This window comes from Eleginops maclovinus, chromosome 8 (genome assembly GCF_036324505.1).
Source record: "Eleginops maclovinus isolate JMC-PN-2008 ecotype Puerto Natales chromosome 8, JC_Emac_rtc_rv5, whole genome shotgun sequence".
NCBI lineage: Eukaryota > Metazoa > Chordata > Actinopteri > Perciformes > Eleginopidae > Eleginops > Eleginops maclovinus.
The window spans coordinates 18,117,534-18,144,966 of NC_086356.1; the positions used below are offsets into that span (position 1 = coordinate 18,117,534).

Below are 27,433 nucleotides of genomic sequence, written 5' to 3' on the forward strand. Positions count from 1 at the left end.
AGCTTACCCTTCTGCCAGGCTTTCCAGTGGGTCCAGCGGATCCCATGGGTCCACGTGGTCCCTGAAACAAACACACGTGTAAGTGTTAAAACATAAGGAGGGTCACAATATCAGTATTTGATTGCACAACACTGATGGCTAAAATGAACAATATTGCAATTACAGCCTTATCTTTAGAAATTCTCTAATATAAAATTGCTTTCAGTCAAACTCCTCTTTAGTTTGATGTGTTTTGTTTCTTTTCTGGCCAATTAATTTCACTGATTGTGAGGGGCAATGAGACAAAACGAGCGAGGAAAAAAAAACGGTTAATCATCAAAACCCTACCATAAGAGTAAATGTTGCATATTTACCAGCCCACAAAAACACTGTGGTAGAACTGACGCAAAGCCAAAACTGTTTAACAATTCATTTGTTCAGGTTAACATGTTCTCTGATGATTTGCATTTTTACATCTCATACCTGAGGACCTGACTCTCCAGACTCTCCCTTCAGGCCTGAGACACCAGGGGGACCCTGAAGAAAAAGCAACAGACCATTTAATGGATATTAACTTTACAACTCTACGAACTGTTGATTACATTTATCATTTAACATTTCTAGTGATTCCAAGTCTGAGTTTGTCTCTGAAACACGTACCAGAGGGCCGGATCTGCCAGTCAAACCCATCGGACCTGTAGGGCCGCGCATAGCCAGCTGAACACAGGAAGGAAAAACAAAGATATACAAGATATATAAAGGGTATGAATAAAGGATCACAGAATAAAAGCTGCTCTATATTTATTTATAACATGCAGTTACTCATTTGCATGTGTGTGGGTGTGCTGTAGATATATGTGTGTCTGTCCCTTGTGAAACATTTTTACATAAATGATGCATGCTTGAACGCAACCGCAGGGTAATAAAATATATCAATGACATTAAAAAAAATGATAATAATGAAGGAGTAGCAATGAGTTATGCCATAACTATAGACACTAAGAGGAAAAAATGATCAGAAAAAATATTACAAAATTCACAAACAATGTGAAAAGTAAGACATATTTCATCAGGAGAAGCGAGATTGCTGAATGTATAATGTTACATTATGTGTAAACAGTTACCCTAGCCTGCTGCATGATGGCTTGCATCTGGGCCTCCTGTGCTGACACAGCAGGTCCCTTCTGTCCGGAGTCTCCACCAGAACTCATTCGGAACTATAGAGGAAATCAAAAAATGGTTGCATTAAAAAATATAAACCAGCACACAGTAGACTATGGCAAAACAAAAGTAAAAGCTAGGAAAAACAATGAACATTGCAACAATATGAAAATGTGATTTGTATTCCCAAAAACAACATTTTTCTTTGTCTTCTTAAAACGATGCAACAGATGTGAAACTGAGCATTAGCCTCCTGCTGTCAAAGCAGCACCAATAAAGGCCACAAGCTTCAAATTATACTGGCATCTGGTGGTGATACGCCGCCATTGCACCACGGTTGAATATCCAGGTTTGTGGTGCAATATTGGTACGTTTGGGACAGGCATCTCGTGCTGGGTTACAGAACACAGTCCTCCGGTGGCTGGTAGTTTACAGATGCACAGCAACACCTCAGTGACTCTGAGCAGAATCACAGAAACACGGTAACCAAGAAGCAAAATTACAAACAGTTGTTCAAAACAGCGCTGAGTCAGATGTACTGCAGCTCAGCCATCATAAACCTCTTCAGAGTTACACTTTTCAAGTATTGAGAAAAGCCCACAGTTTATTCCTTTACTGTCAGAATTTCTGCTGAGTTTGATTAAATATTGGCCCTTCCTTTCGCTATCTCAGTCACAATCAAATATATGCAGATCTGTTTTCCTGCCTTCCGATCTGTGAGCCTGTCTTATATTATTTTTCTCTTCAGCTTTTTGTTGTCATTCCCCCTACTAATTTGCATTTCTTCTTCCCCGACATTCCTTTGCATCACTGAGCCTTGAACAAAATGTTCTGCTAAATCAAATTGTTGTCTGGTGCAGCCAGGGACAGCAAACAAACACTGATGGGAACTACGTTGTGTTTTTCACACAACAACACCTCATGGTAGAGCATATGTCAGGAAAACAGAGAGAAGATGCATCGCTATCCATCATACCGTTTAAGCAAGAACATATTGTTAGGCATCTCAGCCATTAATTCCACGATTTTAACACCCAGTTAAAGAGTTCTCTGCTGAGGAGGGTGAAACAACAATGCATGTTTCCCATTAGACTCGGGGCTCAGGGATCAAGTTACAAGCCTTGCTTTCTGCTGGATACACCAGAACGACTGGAGTTCCTGTCCAGACGGCTCAGAGGACCCCTGAAACCACAGGCTCACACCTGTACAACTAATCAGATCCAACAGCAGCAGCATCAGACGTCTTCCAAAGCACAAGAAAAACAACGGTCAAAAAGGTAGACGGCGCAGGAAGTTGTTAGCAGGAGAAGTGTGGTTGTTGAGTCATTGGAGGCAGCTGAAGCTACAGAGAGAACTCTGCTTCCTGTCTGAATCCAGGAAACTTCCTTGAATGACATCTTCAATTCTTAAATAAGTTAAAACTAGATAGAAAGTCCTTTCATTTTAGCTGTAATTTGGGCCTTCATAGTACTTCAAAATTATGTTTCACTGTCAAATTGTTTACATTTTACTCTTTAGTTCTGTTTTCTATTTGAGATGATTATATTTTATTTTTGTTTTATTCTACTCTTTTTATTTAGATAGATAGATAAATGATAGATAAGTACTTTATTGATCCTAATTTGGGACATTTTTTGCAATGCAGCAACATCTTATGTACAATGCCTTGTTTTAGCTTCCTGCTGTAATGAAAAAAAATCAAAATTTGAGATCAATAAAGTATATATTATCTTATTTTATGCAGATTGTAGTTTATCAAGTCGAAACGGCTGAGCGTGATCCCTACAGGTGAGCGGACACATCACTGTTACTCAACCTGCCACTAGGAGCTGCTAAAGCACAGATTGCATTACAATATATTTGTAGGGGAAAGGCTAATCAAAGGAAGGAAGGTTCTGAAGGAAACCCCCTTCATTCCTCTGCACTGTGTAAACCACATGTCACGGTTATTGATAAAACAGAGAATGATACATCATACTTGGCTTTGAACGAGGCTAAACAACTCCATAAAGTCACATGGTGAATACTTTTAAGTGGGGGTAAACATGAAAGCGCACATCACCTCCTCTTCTTTTTTATTTTATTTACTTACAGGCAGCATCAGGACAGTACCAGGGGGTCCGGGCAGACCATCAGCACCAGGAAGACCAGCACGACCAGGAGGACCCTTTGTTGAAAAAACGACACAAACATGAGTTCACACACAAACACAGAAAGGTGGCTAGTTTGTGTATTTGTAGAGCTTTATTTAACACACCCTCTCTCCAGAATCTCCAGAACTGCCTGGTGGGCCAGAAGAACCTGGGGGTCCGGGGAGGCCCTATGTCAAGAAAAAAAAAGCTCATTTCACACATAATATACATAATGCATCACAAAGGAAGAGGAACGTCTGCTACACGAAACACCCTCCCTTTTATCTGGCAAAGTGGTCACACATGGGGGAAAGGAATGCATGAGGCAATATGGGACAGCTTGTGGAGTTGTAAATTCTTCGTGAGGCGCTCTTTATTTGTCTATAGCTTGGCGCTTGAATGGCTGGACTCTGTGGGACTCCATCTGCAGGGTGTCAAGAGCAACTGTGTCTGGAAAAAAAGGTCCTGGATAAATAATTGAGTTCTTGCACATCTGGGCAAGTCCTCTTCTCTTCAGGGGAGTTGTGTTGGCCACTACCTTTGCATTACATCAGATAGCCGGGATACTCACAGCACAGAATGAAACTTGGATTTGAGAAGAATGGATTGTGTAAGGAAAAATAGTTTTGTGATGTGTTATATTTACAAAACACTGCATCCATTTGTTATTAATAGTAATACATATATTTTATTTGCAACCCTATCTGTTTACATGTTTAATTGATTTTATAAGTTTACCTTAAAATTGCGTCAAGACCTTTTTCTTACTGAAAAACAAGAATATCTTTATTCGTTACATTTTTTAGTGCTATAATGTTGGATTTTAGAGGGGCTTTGATTAATGCAAATGCAATCCCACAGATTTGATATACACCTTTTTGACTTAGATTGCATATTATAGGGTTTTCTTTATTCTATGATTGTTTTCCTAAAATTTGATTAAAAAAAACTGCAATGCTTACATTATTGGATTGTATTTAATTGCTCACTCCTGTATCATGAAATGTACCGTGTCAGATTCTTCAAATACACACCCTCAGATTTAGTAATGCACAGAGATTACACAGATAAATGACATGAGGAAGATATTCATAGAAAATGAGAGGAAGTAAAGGAGAGACAGGTTGACTTACTGTTGGCCCTTCAGGCCCAGGCGGGCCCTCCACTAACATTCCCTGAAACACAAGCAGAAAAACCATTAGTCATCTCCAGAGTCCCCACAACAATCTCATGTGTGTGTGGATCAATCGGCAGGTGCACACACACGCTTAATTCTGACTTCATTAACACAAAGCTGTGCTTAAAGTCCACATGAGTACATGTCCCAACACCTGCCCGCTCTCTAACTCCAGAGTCAAACTTGATGCACATTCCTGTCTGTCACTTCCCTTATGATTTCAATCAATCCATGGAGTCAGGGAGGGGGAGCCACTGCAGGGCATCGGAGGCAAAGACACCCTAAGGCGCTGTCTTACGTGTCCAAGTTGAAGGAAGGACTAGTGAAGAAGTCATCGTTTGTTTTCCCACATTCAGATGAAATAATTTTTGATCTAACAAGCAAATTAAAGCCTGTTTGTACATGTGTCCTTGATTTGAATTTGTGCAATTGATTTATTAAAGTGGGTATTTTGCCGTATATCACCATAGCTACACAAACTAATCCTCTCAGATCGGTGTGGAACGTTTGCGTCGTTAACTTGTATTCTTTTACTACATATGTTCGCTAACAACCTTTTTTCCAGGCAGGCGATAAAGGGATGGTACCAACATCATGATGATCAGTGATGCACACATATGTTGGCTAAATCTGAATCTGATATCTAAAAAAGACAAAAATGTCAATCATTTAAAAATAGTTAGAGCTCCTTCTGATGAAGATTATTCTTCAACTTGAGATTACATTTATTAAATGTAAAAAAAATGAACACTAGTGTAGACAACCATACAGCATCTGACTCACAGAAGCATTGTTGCGGCTTTGTGGCTGCAGAGACATTGTTTATGTGTTTGCTTTTGTGGTAACATTTGGGCTTCCTGTTTCTTTTTTACAGAAGACAGAAACCCATACTATCCCATTTATTCCACTGTGATGTCTGTCATTAACCCCCAAGCTGTTCTGTAGCATTCCCATCCCAAAATCACTGCAATTGATCTTTGATTTATCTCAGGTTATGTCTACGTCTCGCCTGCAGTGTGTGTGTGTGTGTGTGTGTGTGTGTGTGTGTGTGTGTGTGTGTGTGTGTGTGTGTGTGTGTGGTTACAGCTTGTGGGAAAACATGTGAATGCATTCATGTTTACAAGAGCAGAGAAACACTGAGTGCTGGTGTGTACACACATTTAGTTGGTTGAATATGCTTACACAAACGGTTATCAGGAAAGTGGACACACACACACTCTCACATATAAACATGAAGACACTCAGTCACAGAGGGCTGTATACTGAGTGACATTTGTTTAAAGTGAAACAGCTGTAGCTGAATATGAGACATACATTCCTTCTTACCTCCCTCTGCAAACAAACCGAAGGAGATATAGAATTAATATCTAAATCAATTTGGACTTGTGCCACCTGTTTCATTCAAACCAAGCTTTTGTTTTAGGCAGAGATGCAGGAAAAGTCTTTCTAACTCCCTTTTGTTCAGCTTGTCTCTCCCTCTCATCCCCCCCGTGTTTACACACTTCCCAAACCCTGTCAGGAGATTATTGACAATCCCTACATGGCTGTTCTGCTGGTCATCTGAACCACAGCGTAAACATTTGGAGGAGCGATGCCTTGCCCGAGGACACTACAAGGAAGGCTCGGACCCTGATTAATGTCTGGCGTCCGGATTCCGCTTCAGAAGTGATGGGAGGATTGTGTTTGGATGAGGATCATACATACATCCTGGCAAATAGAAACATCCACGCACACGCCCATGTGCACACAATCACAGGCCGCCTACATCTGCTGCTCAAGCATGTTGTTCAAATAGTGATACTCACAGGCTCAATAACAGCAGGCTCTCCCTTCTGTCCCTTCTCGCCACGGGCTCCGTGGACCTAAACACCAAACACACACACACACACACACGATCAGCAACGGCCTCTCCAACACCCTCACCATGATCTCCTGCTCCTTTTCTAGATCAGGGAGACTCAACTTGTGAGGAAATGACTGGAAGCCAGGGGCCAGATAATATACAAACATTAATTGTATTAAACAGATTACATTAATAAACATTAAAAGGTCAGCAACTTGTCATAAAATACTTAATTTCTATAAGACACAGGGCAATTTATGCGATCTGAAGGAAATCTGAGTAAGGACCTCTGTCAGGGGTTTCCTTTCCTGGAACGGTTTAACTAACTTCCTATAAGATAATATATATATATATATATATATATATATATATATATATATATATAATGTCGATATGGCACCCAAATCGTAGGGTAAGGGTGCTTGGTGCTTTACAACAAAATACTTATTGAGATGTATGATAAATACTAACTAGTAATGTATGTATAATGAGTTGGTAAATGCAGATAATAGAACAGCTAGAGTTGTCTGGTAGGTTCAGAAAAATACACAATTTCAATGAAGACACTAATGCCATATCGCTTTTTTCTTTTAGATCCAAAATCTAGATGGATATATAGTCTCATATCTCAATAGCACTATTTTACTGATTTATTGCCCAACCCAAATTAAGTGTACCAAAAACAATTCTTATAGTGAATCTTTTTTTTAATTTGGGATAAGAAGATGGCCCTGAGTTTCAGTTTTCACGTATTCTTCACCTGTCCATATCCCTCATCGGTCTCAGCAGGCAGAAGTTTCCCATCTCTATCGTCATATTCGATGTCTCCGTAGGGGCCGTACACATCTAAATCGTCGTAGTTGGTGAGGTGCTCCTCCTTGAACCCATCCAGGTCTGTGTAGTCGCCGTCTCCTTCAACGCCTTGGCCCGTTCCGGTGGCGATGGAGCCCCCTGCTCCGGTGCCGGCACTGGCTGATCCCCCTCCAGAGCTGGAAGATCCTCCCACAGAGGAAGACCCGCCCCCGAGAGTGATGGTAGAACTGCTGCTGCCTCCACCTCCGATGTGGGCGGTACTGCTGCTGCTGCTGCCTCCTCCAACTCCAATGTGGGCGGTACTGCTGCTGCTGCTGCCTCCTCCACCTCCAATGTGGGCGGTACTGCTGCTGCTGCTGCCTCCTCCACCTCCAATGTGGGCGGTACTGCTGCTGCCTCCTCCACCTCCACTGATATGTACTGAACTGGAGTCCCCTTCTGCACCAAGGGTGTAATCATTGTCGGTTCCAAAATCATACTCATCACCATAGTCACCGACGGAAGTTGAAACCTATAAAAACACAATATTGTTAATAAAATGTCCAATATTAGCAGCAAGGGTTACATCCTGTGTATACAAATGACTTACACAATCAAGAACATTGCTTTCAGTTCTGACTTTACGTTGAGTTTATGTTTTATATTTTATTTTTATAAGACGGAATAAAAAAAAAAAAATATCATTAGTGTGTACTTTTCTTCCCCAAAACTGCAACAAGTGAGATATTTTTAAAGGCAATTTTTTCTTAATGCTGACAATTTTTGAACATTCCACATCGGCTTTGCTTCCTCCATGTGGATTTACTGTTGATAACATGAGGCAGGGGGCCCAAAGAAGACCCTGCTTATGTCTCCAACTCATATTGTCAGGAGGGCCTTGCGTAAAGTATGTGAAAATATAAATAATAGGATTTTAAATATGTTTTAACAGCTTATCAGTACATCTGTTGGACCTTCAGGTCATACACAATCATCGAGTAAGTTATTAAGTAACGTACTGATGTCATATTAGTGGTCATGGTAATTGAAGATCCATCTCCACCGGTGACCCGCCTTTCGATGCTGGTGGCTGTACCCAGGTCAATCTTTCCCCCTGCTGCCAGGTCCGCCTCGCCTCCGGTGCCAATGCTGCTGCTGGTGATGGTGACCCGTCTGGAGGAGTCGGTATCGGGGGATGTCGTGGCCTCGTCATAGTAGGTCTCGTAGCCATCATAGCCATCGTAATTTCCGTAAGGGCTGGTCTCCTCTCCGTAGGCGTCTCCGTAGAAAGTGGCGTTTCCTGAAGAGCCAGCGGATGAGCCGGCGGATGAGCCAGCGGATGAGCCAGCGGATGAGCCAGCGGATGTGCCAGCGGATGAGCCAGCGGATGAGCCAGCGGATGAGCAGCGGATGAGCCAGGGATGAGCCAGCGGATGAGCTGCTGGAGATGGAGGTCACTTTGCCGCCAATGGCATAAGAACCTTTCAGAACCTCCCCTACTTCAGACACCACGCTGTCTCCATCTGTCACCTGTAAGGCATCAAGGTGGTTACTTTGGAGCATTTGAAGGAGAACTGTGCCAAGTACTTCCAAGCTTTTCGCCTTTTTCACATGACTCTTCATTTGCAAGATGGTAATTCACAGTTGCAGATAAATATTAGGCTTCTTTCCATGAATTAGTATTACACGATTAGAATAATTCGATTCAAGCTGTGGCTACATAGGATTGTTTCAGACTTGTGTTATCAAAGAAATAGAAATTCTTAGAAATGGGACTTTTCAAAGCACAGAAATCCCATTTCTATACCTAAATAACAAAAAGAAACAAAACAAATCCTTTTGTTTAGGGTTGTGACAAAACCTCCTTATAAGCTTGGAATGTGATAAAAGATTAACATGCAGCACAGAATGTGAAACAATACGACTGTATTAACGTTAACACGTGACATGAATATTGGCCAACATATGATGGTAGCATACCCTCTTTTCTTTTGTCGTCTCAGCATCAGATTCAGGCTTTCCCTCGGTGTCCTCATAGTAAGGGTACTCATAATAGTAGCTGTCCTCCTCTGTGTTCTGAAAGAGCGAAACATCAAGATAAATTGCAATAACTATTCATATTAAAACATTTGATTTTTGGTTGGAGATAGAGCATATAATCTATTCTCTAGGCAACAAAAATAGGACATTTTATAAGATGTGGAGTCCTTTAATTAGCTTATAAAGGGGTATAGATAACCCCAACCTTCTTACTTCTTTAAACTCTAAAAAATGATAGGCATATACTATATGTCTATGTATAATTATTTTATTTGCAATGAAGGGAATTGGTTAGTATCATATTTTTTTGAATGAATATTTAGTTTATTTTAGTTCCTTTTTCAGGTTATCTTTCTGTTATTACTAAATAGAATATTGATTTATGTTACACCTATTCCAGTTTCACAATATATTTATGCAAGCACATAAATAATAATATGATATCACTGAGAAAAAATATAAAATTGAAAAACATTGGTGATTTTCCAACATGGTGCGCTGTTCGGCTGCTGGGTGTGGCTGATGTATGTGCGATTGGAATGGCCATCGATCAGAAGTGCGGAGGAATGCTTTTCTACTCTTGGAAAACTCACGCCGCACCTCCCTGTTGCAACTTGTTACGACTGAATGACAAATTACTCCTCCGCTGCTTTGTTAATTAATCTGTCAGACATCTTTAGAGAGAAAGCAGGTCAAGTTCTTGTGTACCTTGCATGCATTCTGACAGGCCCCTGGGGCAGGGAAAAAGGTCAAGAGGAAGGACTTCCTGTCTTATCTTTTAACACTCCTCTGACACACCTTTAATCAGCACACGGCGTATTGGTATTCAGATCAGGAAATGGTGTAGTGCAGGGATGCAGGCTTAGGCAGGCACCACATCATTCCTGAGCATTATTAACTAACTGCACAGCTTGATAAGCTCGATCTCTTCAGTCAGCACTTTCCTTTGGCAGGGTGCAGTTCTCCTGTATCAGCCAAGAGGCTCTTTTCAGCACAGGATCCAATTCTGATCTGATTTTAGTATCACAGACAATTATGGATTAAGGGAAATGAACTTCCTGGAGAAAGGTCAGCCATTGGCACACTTCTCTGGCTGGTTTCTACAAAGTCCTGTATGCAAAAATACACCAAAATATCCTCTTGTAATGGCCTCCTGTTAACAAATCTGCACTGTAAGCTCTAGAGTTCAAAGGAACATATTACAATGATGAGAACTTGAAGAAAGGCCTGGTTACTCACATATTCATCGGTGTTGGGGTCCTGGTTTTGAGGCTGGTCGGGCACGGGAACCTCACAATCTGGACTGTAGTGCTCACAGTAGTCATAGGCAGCACGATGGTCTGCTACAATCAATAGCTGCTGGATGTCTCCCTGGAAACCACAAGAAACAGGAAGTCGTGACTCACTGGACATAGCTACAAGTAATGCATCTAAACAAACAAGCAAACAAATGGCGGGAGGGAGAACATCTGTGTGCAGCATTATCACATTCAGAACAGGCAGAGATAGAAACTAGGTCAAGCCACGGGGAGGCTAAGGGCTGAATAAGTGGTGGAGAACTTTGTCCGGGGTCCAAGAGTGTCGTTTTACACCAGAGATGAGCACCGGAGTTTCAGACAAAAAACTCACAGAGTGGAGTTACAAGAGAACATGGAACAATGGACATTATGTAGCTGCAGACAAACAAACACACAACCACAGGATCACATAAACCCACACACAAGGTCAGTCTTTAACAGTGAAGGGAGAGTATGAAAACTCCTTCTTTTTAATCTAAAACAAAAAAATACTAAAAATACTCTACAACCAGAAGACCTGCTATGTTACCAGTAAAAGTGCAAGAAAGTAACATCAAAATGAACTTGAAGTACGCAAAAGTAAAAGGTACATATCTGCACAAAAGCCCATTTTAGAAAGTGGTATTTTATATAATTGTACGACGTTCTATTATGCTATATTAAAGCTGGAAACTCGTTTTTTTCTTACTACTGTATATATACTACTGAGTAGCTTGTGAATTTCACCAAGGAATTAATACAGTTTTATAACATATAATATACCTGTAATAATACATAATACATTATTATCAATTAGGACGTGAGTGATTCATGTTGGATGAATGGATCAACTGAGCACGTGTGACACGGAGACATGAGCAGACCTGCAGGTATAGGTAGCTCACCTGATTTGGTTTAAAGGGGCGTGTGTGTGCATAAGCTGCTCGAGGTGAAGTGGGGGGAGGAACAGTAGGAGAAGTAAGAGATTTAAAGAAAGCGAGGAAGAGGAAGAGATTGATAAAGAAAAGTTCAAGACAGAACAAGAGGGGAAAAAAAAGAAAGGCTCAGAAGGATCCCCAGGCTACACAGGGAGACGGGTGTGTGTGTGTTTGCCACATGTTTCTCTGGGCCACAGAATGCATATGGCACCAAAACGCTGTACTGTGTCTATCCAAACATGTCCGATCACACATCCAAACGCAGTGATGTCATTCCTCATCAATCAAACTCAGCTGAAACAAATATATTTTCATGGGGGTGTGGGAATCATGGAGTGATGCAACCATGAGAGCGGACCACAGAGGAGGAAATGTTTTCAATTACGACCCAATCTGAAAGCCCTCAGCATGTCTTACGAACTCAAACTCTCCAAGGGTATCTGTCTGTCTGACAAACTGAAATGGATTGCATTTGTGGTCTAACCAGTGACAGTCGAACACACCACACAGAACTCCCCGTCTCAGATGCTTTAATAACGCTTGCAAAACACTCCTTGGCTCATGCTAACACAGGGTTTCTTTAGGTTGCAGGCAAACAAATCCCCAAACTTCCTCTTAGACAGAAAGTAGCCATTACACAACCCCTCGGAACTATAAAAGCTCCCAGGAAATAATCAGATGGCTACCTCTTAGCTAAAGTCTGGATCTGCAAGGAGCGTTTACTCCATCTCCCTTATCCTGGCAGGACTGCGTGTAACAGCTGCACTGAAAGGGGATGATGGGAATTCAGTGTTTGAAATGAGGTCACATCCAATAAGGAATAAGCCCTCTGTACAACAAAACAGCCCTGCAACTGCTTTCCTATTCATATGCCATTCTTCAGCTTTCTTTTCCTCTAAACTCCTTTTCTCCCAGAGCAGCCAGAGGAATGTCAGGATCCTGAAGTGGTAACTGTACCAAGACGAGATAATAAATCACACACCTTGGCATTAATGAGAACATACTCGCAGCACCGAGAGCGGTTTAAAGATGTGTGACATGTACAAAGTGGAAGAGGCGTGTGCACTGCCTAGAGAAAAGTCTGCTCCTATAAGGATCTTACTGAGGCTTTCTAATCTGATGGCTGCTTTTGATATTACTCACTCTATAGCCAAAGGGGAAAAAGCGGATGAGAAGAAGCTGGATAGGGAATGTGGACCTGGGCTGAGTTGATCATTCAGCACAAACAGTTCAAGCCAGCTGTAGTTTAATTTTGTGTTAAAAAGGTCTGGACGGCCAGGAACTGAGAATAAAACCAAACGCAGATGGATAAGGCAAAGGAAAGTCAAAAGCAACATGTTGTAGCATTCTTGCAACTCAGAATTACACTTTGATTGGAAAATTGTGAAAGAAAACATAATGTCCTCATTTCTACTCCATGAGTAAAGCTCCAAAAACTCCCATGATGCAACTTCATAGCGCCTCTCATTAGACCCTCCCTGCCTTGTGAACACCTTCACAGTTTATTTAAATCTGACGGCTCAAAGCCCAATATTAGCCACAATTGTACATTATTAACCAATATATATACAGCCACGGAAAAAATTAAGAGACCACTTCAGCATTATAATTTTCTCTTGTTTTGTTATTTATAGATAAGTCTTTGAGTTAAATTAATTTCAACTTTATTTTATTGTATTCTATAAAGTACTGACAATGTTTCTCTCTGTTGGAATTCAACAGACACTGGAATGGCTGCCATACATGTAGAGATTGAGATTTCAGAAACATTTGGAGTGCTCTCTTTAATTCTTTCCGGAGCTGTATTTATCCATCTGTTTTTTTTTTTTTTTTAACCCTAACCCTAACCCATTGTGTTAGGTTCATAGGGTACACACTTCCCCATGAAGCTGCACACCTTCACAGTAAAACTATTGTCAAAGTCCTGATCCACCGTGACCACCACTAAATCTGGTTCTGGTTTCCTTTCTTTGAGCTGCTCTTTCAGAACACATCGCTCGATAGATTCCCGTGCCAAACGTTATATAAGCTGCTGTTATACAGATGTAGGGAAGCAGTAAATATTCCTATACTGCGCTCCAGCTGTATGATAATGCCAAAACTCTCATTTTGAATTCTGGCGCTGAACAGTGAACTCACTCCAGCAGTACATTAAAGCATGAGAAACTTCTCCTCTACCAGATATGAGGGGCTACTACTCTATATCTTGATGACAGGAACCCGCACTGCAAGTACTACCAGTGCAGAGTCAGGGAATTTGATAACACTGATTGGTAAACTCGACACTTAAAAAGAGCAAAATTATAGCTCATTCGTCAGTTTAGGTCACATCAACGGACCTGATGCGTGAGATAAACAGAAATATATTGTAAAATGATTAAATACAGCGACACACGCGACAACCACTGATCCCACACCCAAACAGGGCACACCCCGGAATTACACAATCACACCCAGACCCCTGAGGGAACCATAAAAGACATGCAATCAGCTTTCATATCTGAGAAGGGACGGCGACATTTTTTCTCTTGGAGCATCATGCGGCGCATCAGAGTGGTGCTTAAGGCAGAGTTTTCACACAATAACAGGGTTGCTGCTGTCAGCATCTCCCAGGACTCTGCTGAAATACGACTCTTCTCCTGGCCAAACGCTCTGGTGGAAAAGTCATTGCCTGTGGCTGTGAGCAACGGCCCGAGCTCACTTCACATACTTAAAGAAAGAAACTCGCAGGTGCGCACGAGACATGCACGTGGATCCCTAAGCGAGTGCAGAGCTTCAGATTAGATTGCAGAAGCAGAACAAAGACTGATAGATAACACTCAAACATGTGCAGATGTATCTATTCATTCTTTGTTTCAAATACTCAAATGTCACATTAAATGATTTTATTTCATTCCTCAACCTCACCTTGCTCGGCCCACACACACACACACACACACACACACACACACACACACACACACACACACACACACACACACACACACACACACACACACACACACACACACACACACACACACACACACACACACACACTTGCTGGGTGTTCTGGTTGTGTCCAGGTGGGGGCAGGAGAGCGCTCTAATGTGCATAAAGCCAAACGTGTCTCCATCTGAACCTGACCCACAGCAGGGTGGACAGAGTTCATCGTGTACACTCTAGTGAATAAAAAGATATGACGGATGGGATCAAAAGTCATATTAATGCAGTTTCGAAATCACCAGTGGCTAAAATGTAGTAAAATGAACTGCCTGAATCTTTCTTATACACACACATAGTTTAAACATGAGGTCAATGAGTCTAACAAAGGCTTATTTGATGAGAGGGAAGTCTTTATGTGATGTCAGGAGACCCCCTGCTGATCCTTGTTAAGGGGGTTTGCACTTTCTTGGCCGAGAGCAGCCTATAGAGTAAACAGAGCAAATCAATGCCCCTATAATTCTTCATATCCCCAGGGACACCTGATAATGGCTCTGTTTACCTTTAACGCGTCTCACAGGGCGAAGACAACAGCTTGAAAGGAGAAAAACTCAAGTCTAGATTCTGGATCATATGTCAGCAGAGGAAAAAAGTCGGTAGGAGGGCCCCACGGAGCAGGATAAGACTCTGGGAGGTCCGAGCTCTGGCTGCATTTTAAGGCGAGCTACTTTCACAACATATTTACACAGTCACCCCTGAGCTCTGAGCCAGGCAGCGGTCCCTCTGCCAGCCGACTCTCGCAGACCCAGCGCCTGGGCATACTCCAACCTGACCACGAAAACCAAACAACACATCGCAGAGGTCAGCCCGCCACACAGAGGCTATAAATCAGAAACGCACATGGACACATAAACAAAGAAGGAACACCTTTTCTATCAAAGCAAAAACACATGTATGCCTACAGAGATATTCCACTACCAACAAATTTACAGAATCAAACCTTTTCCAGACATCAGGCACATTCTCACCCGCATACACTTTCCCCTCCAGACTGAAGCTAAATCCCAACGCTCAGAGCAGCTGCCAAGACAAACAGCTCGTCCGCCATCCCTTAACCTTAACCATTCCTGCACCTCTTCCATGCTCTGTCTTGTTTTTTTGGAGGCCTCTCCATCATTTCAATCCTCAGTCTCCCATCCCCCGTCACACTCCCTCCTGTATTAGATCTTAAATCCACGTCTCTGAGGACTCCGGGCAGCCATATTCACATTTCCCCCGGGTCAGTTGGGGTGGTGGGTAACCAGAGTGGGCTCGTCTCGACGTAGGTTTCGAAATGTTTGACTTGGCCATTTGCTGAAATCTACATAAAAAAGTGCTGAGGGCACACTTTGGGGCTTGCTGACACAGTAAAGGAACAAGAGGGAATATGGGGGCGAAAGACAAACATCTGACATGAGTTAAGGAAATTCTCTTAATTATCCGTAATGGAAACTCCATCTTCCCTAGGGTGACCAATTCCTCAGTCTGAAATGTATAGAGGCAGTGTTTTCTGACAGTCAAGCATGCCATTGGACAAGATAATGCAGACAAATGTAACTGAAGCAATGAACACTGCATTACAATAATCCAATCTCATCTAGATCCCAACATCTCGATCACTGTGTCTAAACCCAGCTGGGTAAGATTGTAGTTCACAGATTATCCACTGACTTGATTTTAACGGTGGGAAAACTGCAGTTTGACAGAAAAAAACATACACATTTGCACTTATAAATTAAACTGGCCTGTTTATTAGGCATGCCTAAGTAAAACCGACGCAGTCTAATACAACAGTTCTGCAGTAGATACGACCGACATCAAGGTTGTAATGTTCAGTTCGAAAGGTCTTGATTCAACTCGTTTATACCAATGAGAGAAGCCCAAATAACTAAATTGTCTTGATCAGACCTCTGAGCGTAGATCTTCACCAAGGCCACCATCACTTAATTCTCACTAACTTGCAAATCCTTAAAAAAAAAGCTTGTCAGAACCGTTTGCTTGGCATCAGATATAATATTCCAAGATACATGTTAGTTCTTCATGGTAACAGGGACCTAAATACCCCTACATTTTTCTGACACCACACTAATCATGAGACGAAAGCATGGCATCAGTTATCCAGGTCTCCTCTTAAAGAGCTCTACGAGAGAAACATAACCCATCTATTACCATTCAATAGAACGCTGCTAACCCTAACACCCAGGAGGTGATTTAAAAACTAAATTGAAGAGGCCAGGCACATTCTCACACTGATTTTAAAATGTCACTAAAGCTATTAAATTAAGCTAATAATAAAATAAAACTGATGCCTAGTCAAGACCTTGAAACATCAATAAAACCGATTTAACCACGACCTCAGAACTGGGCCAAGATGGGCTCAAACTGGATTCTGAATTTGGAAAATCTCCTGGAAGTATGGAAAGTGCTGTTGACTTCTCTGCAAACTCTCAAGATATAAATCAAGAGAGCATCTCCAGTTGAAAACATGTAAACCTAAAATGACTGTAAATAAGAGGCGCTGAGTAGACGGCAGGAACATAGGAACTGAAGTCCTGAGGTGGAGACAAGGAAACAGGATGTGTAAAACTCATCATGCCATCGCAGTATTAAACTCTTAACGAGCATCCAGCGCATGTTTTTACTACTTTTTCCTGGCTCTGGTTGCATTATGGGAGCCACACAACGCGCTTCATCGCAGCCCCGTTAAAGGCCCCACCAACCATTACTCTTATCATACAGCCTTGAACACCCCCACTCATTCCAACTACCATCCATGCTTTTCTTAAACGCATCACACTTTCCTAACTATCCTCCCTGAATTATCACGACCAACCGACACACATGTACCCACCCCCACCCTTACCTCCCCCCCTGTGCAGACCATCAGTCTATCAGCGGATACCAAGGAAACCTCTGGATGATGTCATGCGGTACGGTTGCTGTTCCAACACTGACATCAGTGTGGAGAGAGCTCCTCATTCTTTCCAGAGAATGACCCAAAAGTTTTGGCTCCACTACCGGAACCTGCTGCTCCAGCTTCCCCGCTCCCCCACACTCAGCCCGTCCTGAACATCTTGTTCTTCTCATCCTCTCTGCTCCAAACTCTAAAATGTGCCAAATACTGCGACGAAAACTACACTATATGATATCCCACATTAACGGTTGGGCAATTTATTGATGATATATCGGTATCAGGATATGAGACTAGATATCGTCTTACAATTTGGATAGAGTAAAATTGCATTAGTGTCTTTTTATGTTTTTATTGAGGACATATTAAGCTCATTTTCAGGTTCAAAGATGTATCTTATGCCTGTACTGTGACATTTTTCAAGGTTTTAATGTTCAGAAAGCTCTTTATTGTTCTCATACTGTCTGTCCTGCAGCACCTCTTTTCACCCTCTGTCTGAAACCAGAGCCCAGTCTGCTCTGATTGGTTAGCTGGCCGGCTGTGTTGTGATTGGTAAACCGCTTAAGAGGTTCCGCCCCTCAAATTACGTACAATGTGTTGGAGCGCTAGCCAATAGATGATTGCCGATTGTTACATTGTGATGTCATCATTTTATGGAGGTAAAGAGATGAGTCCAACGGAGGGGTTTTAGGCATGTGGGGCAGAGAACCTCTCTTTGGAGGGAATATTGGGATTTTAGCCTTTGCAGACCATTTACATGCACTAAAACCTATATAACATACCACAGGAAAGGGAAATCCCCAAAAAGTAGAATAGAAACTCTTTAAAGGCTGCATTGCAGAAAAGTCTAGTTATTTTCTGAACTTATCTGACTGTTCCAGCTGCCATATTACTGATGATTAGTCATCAAAAATGTAATTGTCTAAACATTTATGAAAAGCATCACTGGAAACCATTACAATATCCTATTTGAGCCGGACTATCGTGATTATTACCATATTTCCCATCCCTTCCTACATTCATCCTGGACTCAGAGGCTTCGGCTCTGCTCTGGTTCCAACAATGGAGTCCAGACAAGAAGTGCTGTGTTTGCACAGCTCCACCTCGGCAACCTCGATTCACTCCAGGTCCCCTGTGGTCCCCCCCGAGTTAGGCCAAGTGCTCCATCTGCCCCCGTTTGTGTTCCCTCAAACTAACCGCAGTCATTTATTTCACTGAATGCTACTTAGAACCGAAGGATCAGCATTAAATCATCTCTGATTTTTCTTGGCACACTCAGGGGGAAACAACATGGAAATCATGGGACACATTCCGCGGATGGAATGAGGCCCTAAACTCTGAACAGCGATGAAAACACACTGGAAGTACACACATGCTTTCCACATCGACCCTACAGTCATCAAGAACAGAACTAAAAGAAATCAGCTGAACTTTAATAAAGATACTGGCTCTTAATGACTGATTTTACCATGCGCATTACAGTCATTACTAAGATGTAATTACTATTTGATTTGCCACAGATGAGCGTTGATTACCAGGTAAAATACCTGTCTTCTGATATAATCATCACCTTAATTACCTTCATAGTCTTTCCTGGCACATGCTACAGTACTCTTATTCAAGCTACTGAGAAAAAAAATAACATTATGGTACTTATACAGGGTAGACGCTTTCTCTGTGGCCACAATAACCATAGCAGGAACCAAACCACAAACCACCTCAGCACACAGTAAGTACTACTTGCCTCCTGACTGCTGTATGTAGAGAAAAGGCCGAGACTGCTGTAAGAAACTTAGCAGGAGTCCCCCCACTATTTACAGCACCTGAAGATGTGATATATCAGATTAATATCGCTCCTTTAATTTTTAAAAAACTTTTTTCAGGGGTATTCCTTCCTTGCTTCTTGTGCATGATTAATTTGATCTCTCAAAAACGCGTGTGAAATCATATCAATGTCTCAAATGTACAAATGTGTTTTTATTATTACCCTTTTTCATGCTGTGAGATCGACTGGAAATAGTACCCTCAGCTGAATTAATCGCCGTCCTGGTGAATTTCTATATGTTTTGTTTAGTGTGTTTTCATGCTCTCTACTCTTTGGTGGTAACTGACTCTGGGTAAAGTCAACACGGGATCAGACTAAACTACAGAGGGGAGAAGGGAGTAAGAGGAGGAAGGGAGTGCAGCCTGAGCATAATTTGGAAACTATGTGGCATATTTTCCATTTTCAGCACGCACTGGAGCCTGTCCTGTCTCCCGAATGGCAGACACACAGCAGGAGGGCTTTTAACATCTCACACTAAATATCTGTCTGTTCCCACGGTAACTGTTGGACTGTTACCACAGCTTTGATGGCTGTCAGAAATGAAGTCACGGCAGAATTTCAAATGCAACACACACTAAAAACATCTCATTAAAGAGTCAACAACTTTCCCTAGAATGCCAACATAATCCATGTGTTATAAAACAGTGCTGCACTTCCTTGCTTCTCTCATGAACCACATCTAACACGTATGAAAGGAATCACATACATTACAGGATATGCCGTCTTTTTTAAATCTGGCTTTGTTTGCAGGGCTATGATTAATAGTTTTGAGAGAGAACACAAAGTGAAGTTTTAAATCCAGTCATATATCAATCGCCCGTATGGCTTGGCGGAGCAACTCCAGGGATTTTGAGGGGAGTGATGTCATATTTCAAGCTTTTTGTTCGTTCTCGCCGAGCAGCAGGGGGGGTTAAAGGTCAGCTGGCTCAGCATCAGTCACATCAGTCAGCCTCTGTTACTAATTATTATTGAGGGCCTCAGCCTCACAGACTAATCCCCCTTTAAACAAGCACAACTCTGACGGGACAAAGACAACACTATTCCTTGTGCCTCTCTGTGTGTGTTGTGTTGTGTTGTGTTGTGTTGTGTGTGTGTGTGTGTGTGTGTGTGTGTGTGTGTGTGTGTGTGTGTGTGTGTGTGTGTGTGCGTGTGCGTGTGCGTGTGCGTGTGTGTGTGTGTGTGTGTGTCGCATATGGGGTCATGTTAGAAAATAAATATCCACACAAAAGCTATGGAAACCAACTCTTTCTCGCACTAGGTAAAAGGCCAGCGTTTTTAATGTCGAGATCAGTTATCTCTGGGTATTATACACCCTGAGCGCTTCCTGTCAGATTAACATTTATCTTACATCTCCAGCCACAAAGCACACATAAAGTGAGGGGAAAAGGAAGAAGGAAAGCCCGTATTCTAATAATGTAATCCTGTCATCGCTAGCTTAATCCTCTGTAAACAAAAAAATGTTGCAGGCAATTCAGAGAAAAAAATAAATCAGACAGAAAACCACAAACAGAAATAAAAATGTTTGACTTAAACTGCTTGGTAGCCAAAATGATGCAAAACTTATTTCAACAACAGATGCAGAGTCACAGAGCAAACAAATGCAGCACAGTTGGAAACATAACAAAATTAAGGGACATTTTGTTTTTGTGTGTAAGATTTGGAATATGTTGCACCCTGAATTAAATATGATTGACGCCTGTGTGCATGTGAATGGGTGGTAAGAAGACTTTGGGGGATGAGGATGTGGACGCTACCACAATCCCCTTTCTTTACACCATGAGGCGCATAGCGTGGATTGGGGATGACCATCACACCACAGCCACATGTGTCTGTGCTGGAGTTTGAATAAAGCATCTCATTTGCTTTATTTCATTTGCTTAAGGACTTTAAATCAAATGAAGGTGGCCTGAATAAAGGACTTGTTAAGTACAGCCTCTGAAAATAGCCGATAACGAGGTGCAAAATTGCATCAGTTCTCATAGTCTTAAATCAATTCACTCATCACACTCAAACACACACATACCAAATGGAAACGTGTGGTAAACTAGTGTGCATCTGCTAAAAATAAAACTTATAAACAGCTCTAAATGGTGCAATAATAGAAGAAATGATAAAGTTAAACCATTAAAACGATATAGAAGTATATTTCTTACCTCAAACACTTCTTCATCAAGTATTCTAGTTCCAAAAACTACAATTCCCTTGGTATCGATGATGGGGTGGGGGCTTCGCAGCAGCTTCTGGGTGGCCTTCTTTTTACAGTCCAGAATGAGGGTGATGGTCTGCTTGTGCACACTGATGGCCACTCGATGCCATCTGAAAAGGAAGGTGAAGTTAATTCACACACTTACTGGGTTACAAGCTGCCCACTTACACACTGTCAAGAGTCCCTTTTGTGTTGGGCCTCTTGTTCAAATTCAAATATATCCCATTCTGTTTGTCTGAAGTGCAATTGAATCTCATTTGCTAAAGAGAAACTGATTTTCAGCTTGCTTTTTTTACGGTGTGTTGCGGGTGGTTTGTGCAAATGACAGCTCCTCTCTGTGCCCCCTAAGCTCCTGAAAATCCTTTTGGGATGGGATTTAAAGTTTTCCTTTTTAATCCTGTTTCATAGGTAAAACAAATTCTACACTATGCCTTCAAGGAGAACATTTGGAGGCTAGGCTATCCATTTGAAGTATGAGTTATTAAATGGGCCATTTTGCAAGTAAACACTGACGATATTGCATTTCACAAATCTGTATTAAAAAAGGAAAGGAAGCCAGGTGCTTACAATACTAACCAGCATCAAAGTCTAACAAATCCACGTGGACTTTGTTTGGAGAATAATACAAAATGCTGAGTACTGTGCAATTGTTTGAGGTTCGTCAATTCAGAGACGAGTGCACCTACTTTCCGTCAGCCAGGTTGACTCCTCTGAAGAGGGGGTAGTCCTCGGGGCTGGGTTTGCCTGTGTGGTCCTCGTACAGGAACACTGGAGAACGTCCCACTTCCAGACCGAGCTGCTGGATGCCCTGTTCATTGTACACAGACAACAGGAAGGACTGGCTGCCCTTCTTAGGCTTGACTGTGGCCAGGATGGAAAAGTCCTCCGGGAACACATCACCTGGCAGGACGGATCACGGGTTGGAAAGAAAGAGATTTGGAGAATTATAAGAAGCAGTAACCATTCATCATCATAAGCTGAATGGAATACTACGCTTGTGTTCGGGTTGTTGTAACCCCATTATTGATTTAGGAGACGGAGTATGAAATGTATTAGTGTTAATCTTAATGGGAAGAAATAATACAAAAAGCAGATGATTTCGATTGGAAAAATCTGGAAGATGTGCTTTGAGCACCGTAACGAAACAAGAGCGATTTGTGGATTGTCCAAAATGTAACAGGATTAATCTGAATTAGATGGCTGGCAGGCTACAGGATAGCCTGATGGTCAGAGGATAGAAAAACAAAAGTTAGAAGCAGAAGTGAATGAGTGGAGCATTTCCAGCACAGGATGTGAAGCATAATGACAAAAGCATGTGATCCTGGGAGAACGGTGGAACTATACTTCAAACCCCTCCTTTCCGCCTCCCTCTTCTCCTCCAGCTGATCAATCTAACAGACACTGAGGGCTTCAGCGGGGGTTTGGAGATGAGCAAATAGCAGTACAAAAACTACAGGAAAAGGTGATTTAGGCACAAATGAAAGGGAAATGGAAATACCAAGGGTAATTTGTTGATGAAACGCATAAAAGTTTCAGAAAGAGACATGAAAAGGAAATGTTTTCTTCCAACTGCATGGCTCCCCTGCACAGCCTCAACCATTTCCTCTATTTTGCTCATGTGTGGGGCACATCTGCCAGACAGATTCCCATAGTGGGGTGTTCTCATCGCCCCAAAAAGAGGGCAGTCTTTTCCAACCACCCGAGGAGACTGTTGCTCACTAATGTCGAAGACAGACCACACTTGAAGCAAACAGAGCTTTCTGATCTTTACATTTTGAAAAAAATGAGGCAATCTGGCTATTAACTCCACTTTTGTTAAGAGAAACCAACTATCTGGATTAAATTGAACAAATCCAAAGAAACCACTGTGATTCCAGAAGCAGATCTTAGCCGGGCTGAGCAGAGATTTCCAGACAGCCGGAAAAGAGAGGCCGGGTTTTGTGGCTTTGGTGGTTTTGTAGCAACTCATGCAGCCATCAAACCCCCTTATCCTGCCGCCATTTACAGAATAATACGAGACAGACTGGAAAATGCTTAATTAGAATAACTACCCAGTCAGAGGATGAGGAGAAAAAGACCTTTCAGCGAAAGGCAAAAGTGGAAATGTGAAGTTAGGAAGAAATAGTGGAAAAGGAAATTCATTCTGGCTCCATCATCTGCTCACTTTTCTTTCTCATTGTCTTTCACTCAGTCAGCATCTGTCTGTTCGCCTTCCTGTCTCTAATACCACAATTCCATTACACTGTCTTGTCTTCCTGCCTTTTTTGTTAGGATTCCTTCTTTAATGTCAGGCATCACATCATGCGGAGAGCACATGCCTTGGCAGTGTGCTCCCTCAGGAATTCAGCTTGGCATCATATGAGAAAGATTGCTTTAATTGACAGATGCTTCGACAGGATGGTGTAAGGCAGACATCAAGAGAGGGAGACCATAATAAAATAAAATAAAATATAAGAGAAGGACGACCCTTCAAAACCATATGATGTAGGAGTTTGAAGACAGATGCATGAAGTCGAAATGCAAAAGAGGACAGTGGGAAATAAAGAGAAAAGATGAAGGAAAGTTCCCTTCCTGTTGCATGAGCAAATGTCTGTCAAGCCAATGACTCAGCGCTGGCTCAGGACAGGCTGTTTGTGGAGGTCAAGGGTCAGCTGGGGGGCGAAAGGGACACCATGGGACAAAAAAAAAGAGGGAGTCGGGGAACAAAGACAGTAGACTGACTAATTGTGGGACTTTATTGTATCTGCCAAAGATGACATGTTTTCCGCTCTGTTTGTTTATTTGTTGTTTTTTCTCTGGTTTGTTTGCCCAGCTTGGCCAAGGAAGAACCCATTAAATGCTGTATCCAATTAGATAGATAGATAGAATCGGAGGATGAAACCCTCTTTATTAGTCACATACATGCACACAGCAGAGCACACACAGTGAAATTTGTCCTCTGCATTTAACCCATCCTAGTACTAGGAGCAGTGGGCAGCTATTGTGCAGCGCCCGGGGAGCAATGGGGAGGGGGATTGGAGGTGTCCGGTGCCTTGCTCAAGGGCACCACAGCAGGGCCCAGGAGGTGAACTGGGACCTCTCCAAGTAGCAGTCCACCTTCCATATTTTCAAGTCTGTTCGGGGACTTGAACCGGCGACCCTACGATTCCCAGTCCAAACCCCTACTGACTGAGCCACTGCTGGAATTAACCAGGCGGATACAAGGGATTAATTTCGGTCTTTGTGATTTATTTTGGTAAACATAATCCTTCAAAATTGCAAATTTAGAGTCTGTGAATTGAATTAAAGCTGCATTTTGGGTTTCTCATTTGTGGACTGATGTCCTGTCATCCCCGCCATAGGAAGACTGAGATGCCCTAAAATAACCTCAATTTGGATGAGAAGAGAGAGATAGTTCAGGGACCCTTCCTCTTTACTCTCTCCTCAGGACCTCATGGAAAAGTGGATCAGCAAGGGGGTTAGAAAAGCTTGGGTTTCTCTGGAATGTGTCTCTCAGCTTCCAGGCCACCAGATGAGAGATACTTCATTCCTCATTTAGTGTGTGTATGTGTTTGTGGGAATGGAGAGGCTTTGGTGCCAGAAGGCCTGAGAGTTTACACTGGCAGCACCATCATCATCATCAGTGTCGGACTCAAAAGGCCTGGGAAAGTACACAAGCCCAGACAACTCGACCCGCCGATCAGGCATGACCCGGCAATTTCCTCCAGATAAAGTAACCAATTAAAGTTGTGTTTTATTTCGATGAAGTATGTAAATTGTTATAGCTAGCTTCTATTTCTGCTGGACTTTTTTTTAGAGGGAGAACTCCAGCTCATGCGTTGATGGAGATAGGTCATTTTAAGAGGTTGAATAAGACAAAGAGACTGGTTTCCTGATTTCACACTGGAGGCCTTTGACATCTAAATTCTTCTTCTTCTTCATCTATCAAACTTTACATCATCTCTGAAAACACCTGAAACGTCAAGGAGGGGCAGCACGATAACTGATCCTCTCCACCATCTGTCAGTGTGCATACAGGCAGGTAAATGGGGTAGAAAGTTTTGTGTCCTGTAATTGGTCATTCAGTCATCGCTGTGTCCAAATCTCTCCCTCTGTATGGAGACGCAGCATTCCAGTGGGATTGCACATTGCTGCAGAGACAACAAGTGTACCTGTTTGCGTGCGGAAAAAAAGGGAGAAACGTGGACAAAGAGAGAGGGGGATGGATGTGTGTGACCTGCGTGTGGAAAGGTAGCACTCAAGTTCAAGGCCAGAATACCTAACACTAAAGTCAACGTCATGGTTCTAGTGAGGTGTTCCAATGAAGCTCAATGTTTGATGACGTCATTATGTTTTTTTTTAATCCACCAACACAATATTTATCTTAATCCTGACATATCATAAAACACAGTGCATACTTAAAATAATACACATTTCAATAATGCTGCAGTAACATCCTGAGCAAACTAATGGGATAGGCCTTGGCAAAAACAAGTATAAAATGTATTGGGTTTGGGCAAAATGTTCTATATCATGCATCGTCCCCTTATACATGTCATTAAGAATGTCTTAATTGTAAACATTTTCTGAAGTTTGGTTTTTGTTTTCTGTAATAAAAAACTAAATTATGCGCATGTCATTTTTCTGTAATTTGTGTCAAATCTCATAAATAAACGGTAATAGAACGCACAATTTTGGCCAGGTTTTCAATTAGTTTTTATAATACTAAGTACAGGCACTAATATTGCTTTTACAGCCCGTGACAAGCCATTTAATCTCACTGTAGGCAGCAGCAGAGTGCACACACTGAGGGTCTGATGCCATCTAACCACAGCAGCCCAGACCACAAGTCGGAAGTGACAGCAAACCCCATTCATGGAAAATATAAGAGCCACTGCATCATTCTCTCTTGTATGGACTAATTATGACATAAATAAAAACGTTCCTGCTTGAATCCTCAAAGCTACATTTGATTTTGTAAATGGTAACGTGCATGTGATTTATCATAGATTTATATACAGTGGGCTTTTCAAGAAGAAACCATCTATTGAGACATGGGAAGTGAGTGTTATGAAGTTATTGAGGGCCGACGACTTCATTTCCTCACTTCTCCCTCACATCGTAAAAAGGTAAGAAAGGACTGCTCTGTGTTCAGTCCCTCAGTAGTTTAAAATGAATCATCTCTTCCACATGTTTGCCTAATGATTGCATGTCTGCACTTGCTCTTTTCCAACACATCATCATCACAGACTGTCTGTGGTTACGGGGTCACGGGCCTGTGTGTTCTCAAATCAGAGCTACTGTGGCTTTCATTACCGACATTATAGCCATAACAAAAAAAGCACGTTTGCATTCCGTTGTGTTCTATATGTGGCATATGTCTAACCTTTAGGAGGCAGGATGCAGGGATGATAATTTAGGCGAATTACACCTCCAGGCTCCGGGCCAAAGTCATAACTCAGTGCAAACTTAAGAGGAGAAAACAGATGGATAAAATGATCTCACAAGTGTAGCTGCCCTCTGGAACATATTAGCCGTACATTTCCTTAATGATGAGGCAACGGAGGGACATTACAAGTAGATTTTTAAAAGCTAGTTATACTGTTTCCACCTTAAGACATTGTGGTGCCGACTCTGAACTCCTCATCGTTGCTTTGTGTTATGCAAACTGTTATTTCAGATGATCCAGAGTAGCATGTGTATAATTACAGCATGTGTATCCAAACAGAGACTCAATATGGGCTCTGCTGTTCCACGCTTCAAAGTGAACAGTATTTGTTTGATTGGAGAGCATGATAGGACACGCAGGCCACATGAGCTCTGTGGCTCTATTTTAAGCCCTAAAGAAGAGCCATGACACGGATCAAAGGTCCTCTGAGGCAAATGCAACACCCCCAAAGACTTTGAATGGGGGCTGTTATCCAATCTGAGCTTTGTGGGAGATTAGCTCACAGGAAGGGTTATTATTCCCCCTCTATTCTGCATCAACATCACTGCTCCTTTTTTAAATTTCTTTATGCTGCAGTAAAACCAAACATTTCAGAAGTTGGTTGTCTGGGGTTGGGGAATAATGGTTTTGAATTGAAAGAAAAGCAAACAGAAAAATGGAGCCTCAACAGATAAAAGGGAGAAAACAGTGCAAGGCAGTGAGGAGAAATGATAGAGGGGAAAATGACTGCGCTGAGGGAAAATAAAGAGAGGAGGGAGAGGAG

The 27,433-nt window shown here is 42.1% G+C and overlaps 1 protein-coding gene across 1 annotated transcript in view; it reads right to left on the minus strand.

The window, feature by feature from the left end:
* The window catches only part of col5a1 (procollagen, type V, alpha 1), a 78,441-nt gene that overhangs the window by 33,857 nt on the left and 17,151 nt on the right, over positions 1 to 27,433 (minus strand). Inside the window, exons 3-17 of the mRNA XM_063888937.1 lie at positions 21,929 to 22,142; positions 21,190 to 21,352; positions 10,364 to 10,495; positions 9,065 to 9,160; positions 8,567 to 8,614; positions 8,104 to 8,466; positions 7,053 to 7,616; positions 6,255 to 6,311; positions 4,406 to 4,447; positions 3,398 to 3,460; positions 3,233 to 3,307; positions 1,104 to 1,196; positions 640 to 696; positions 463 to 516; positions 8 to 61 (exon numbers count right to left, since the gene is read on the minus strand). Coding sequence (XP_063745007.1) covers positions 8 to 61; positions 463 to 516; positions 640 to 696; positions 1,104 to 1,196; positions 3,233 to 3,307; positions 3,398 to 3,460; positions 4,406 to 4,447; positions 6,255 to 6,311; positions 7,053 to 7,616; positions 8,104 to 8,466; positions 8,567 to 8,614; positions 9,065 to 9,160; positions 10,364 to 10,495; positions 21,190 to 21,352; positions 21,929 to 22,142 — 2,075 coding nt within the window. The remainder of the gene's footprint in view (positions 1 to 7; positions 62 to 462; positions 517 to 639; positions 697 to 1,103; positions 1,197 to 3,232; positions 3,308 to 3,397; positions 3,461 to 4,405; positions 4,448 to 6,254; positions 6,312 to 7,052; positions 7,617 to 8,103; positions 8,467 to 8,566; positions 8,615 to 9,064; positions 9,161 to 10,363; positions 10,496 to 21,189; positions 21,353 to 21,928; positions 22,143 to 27,433) is intronic.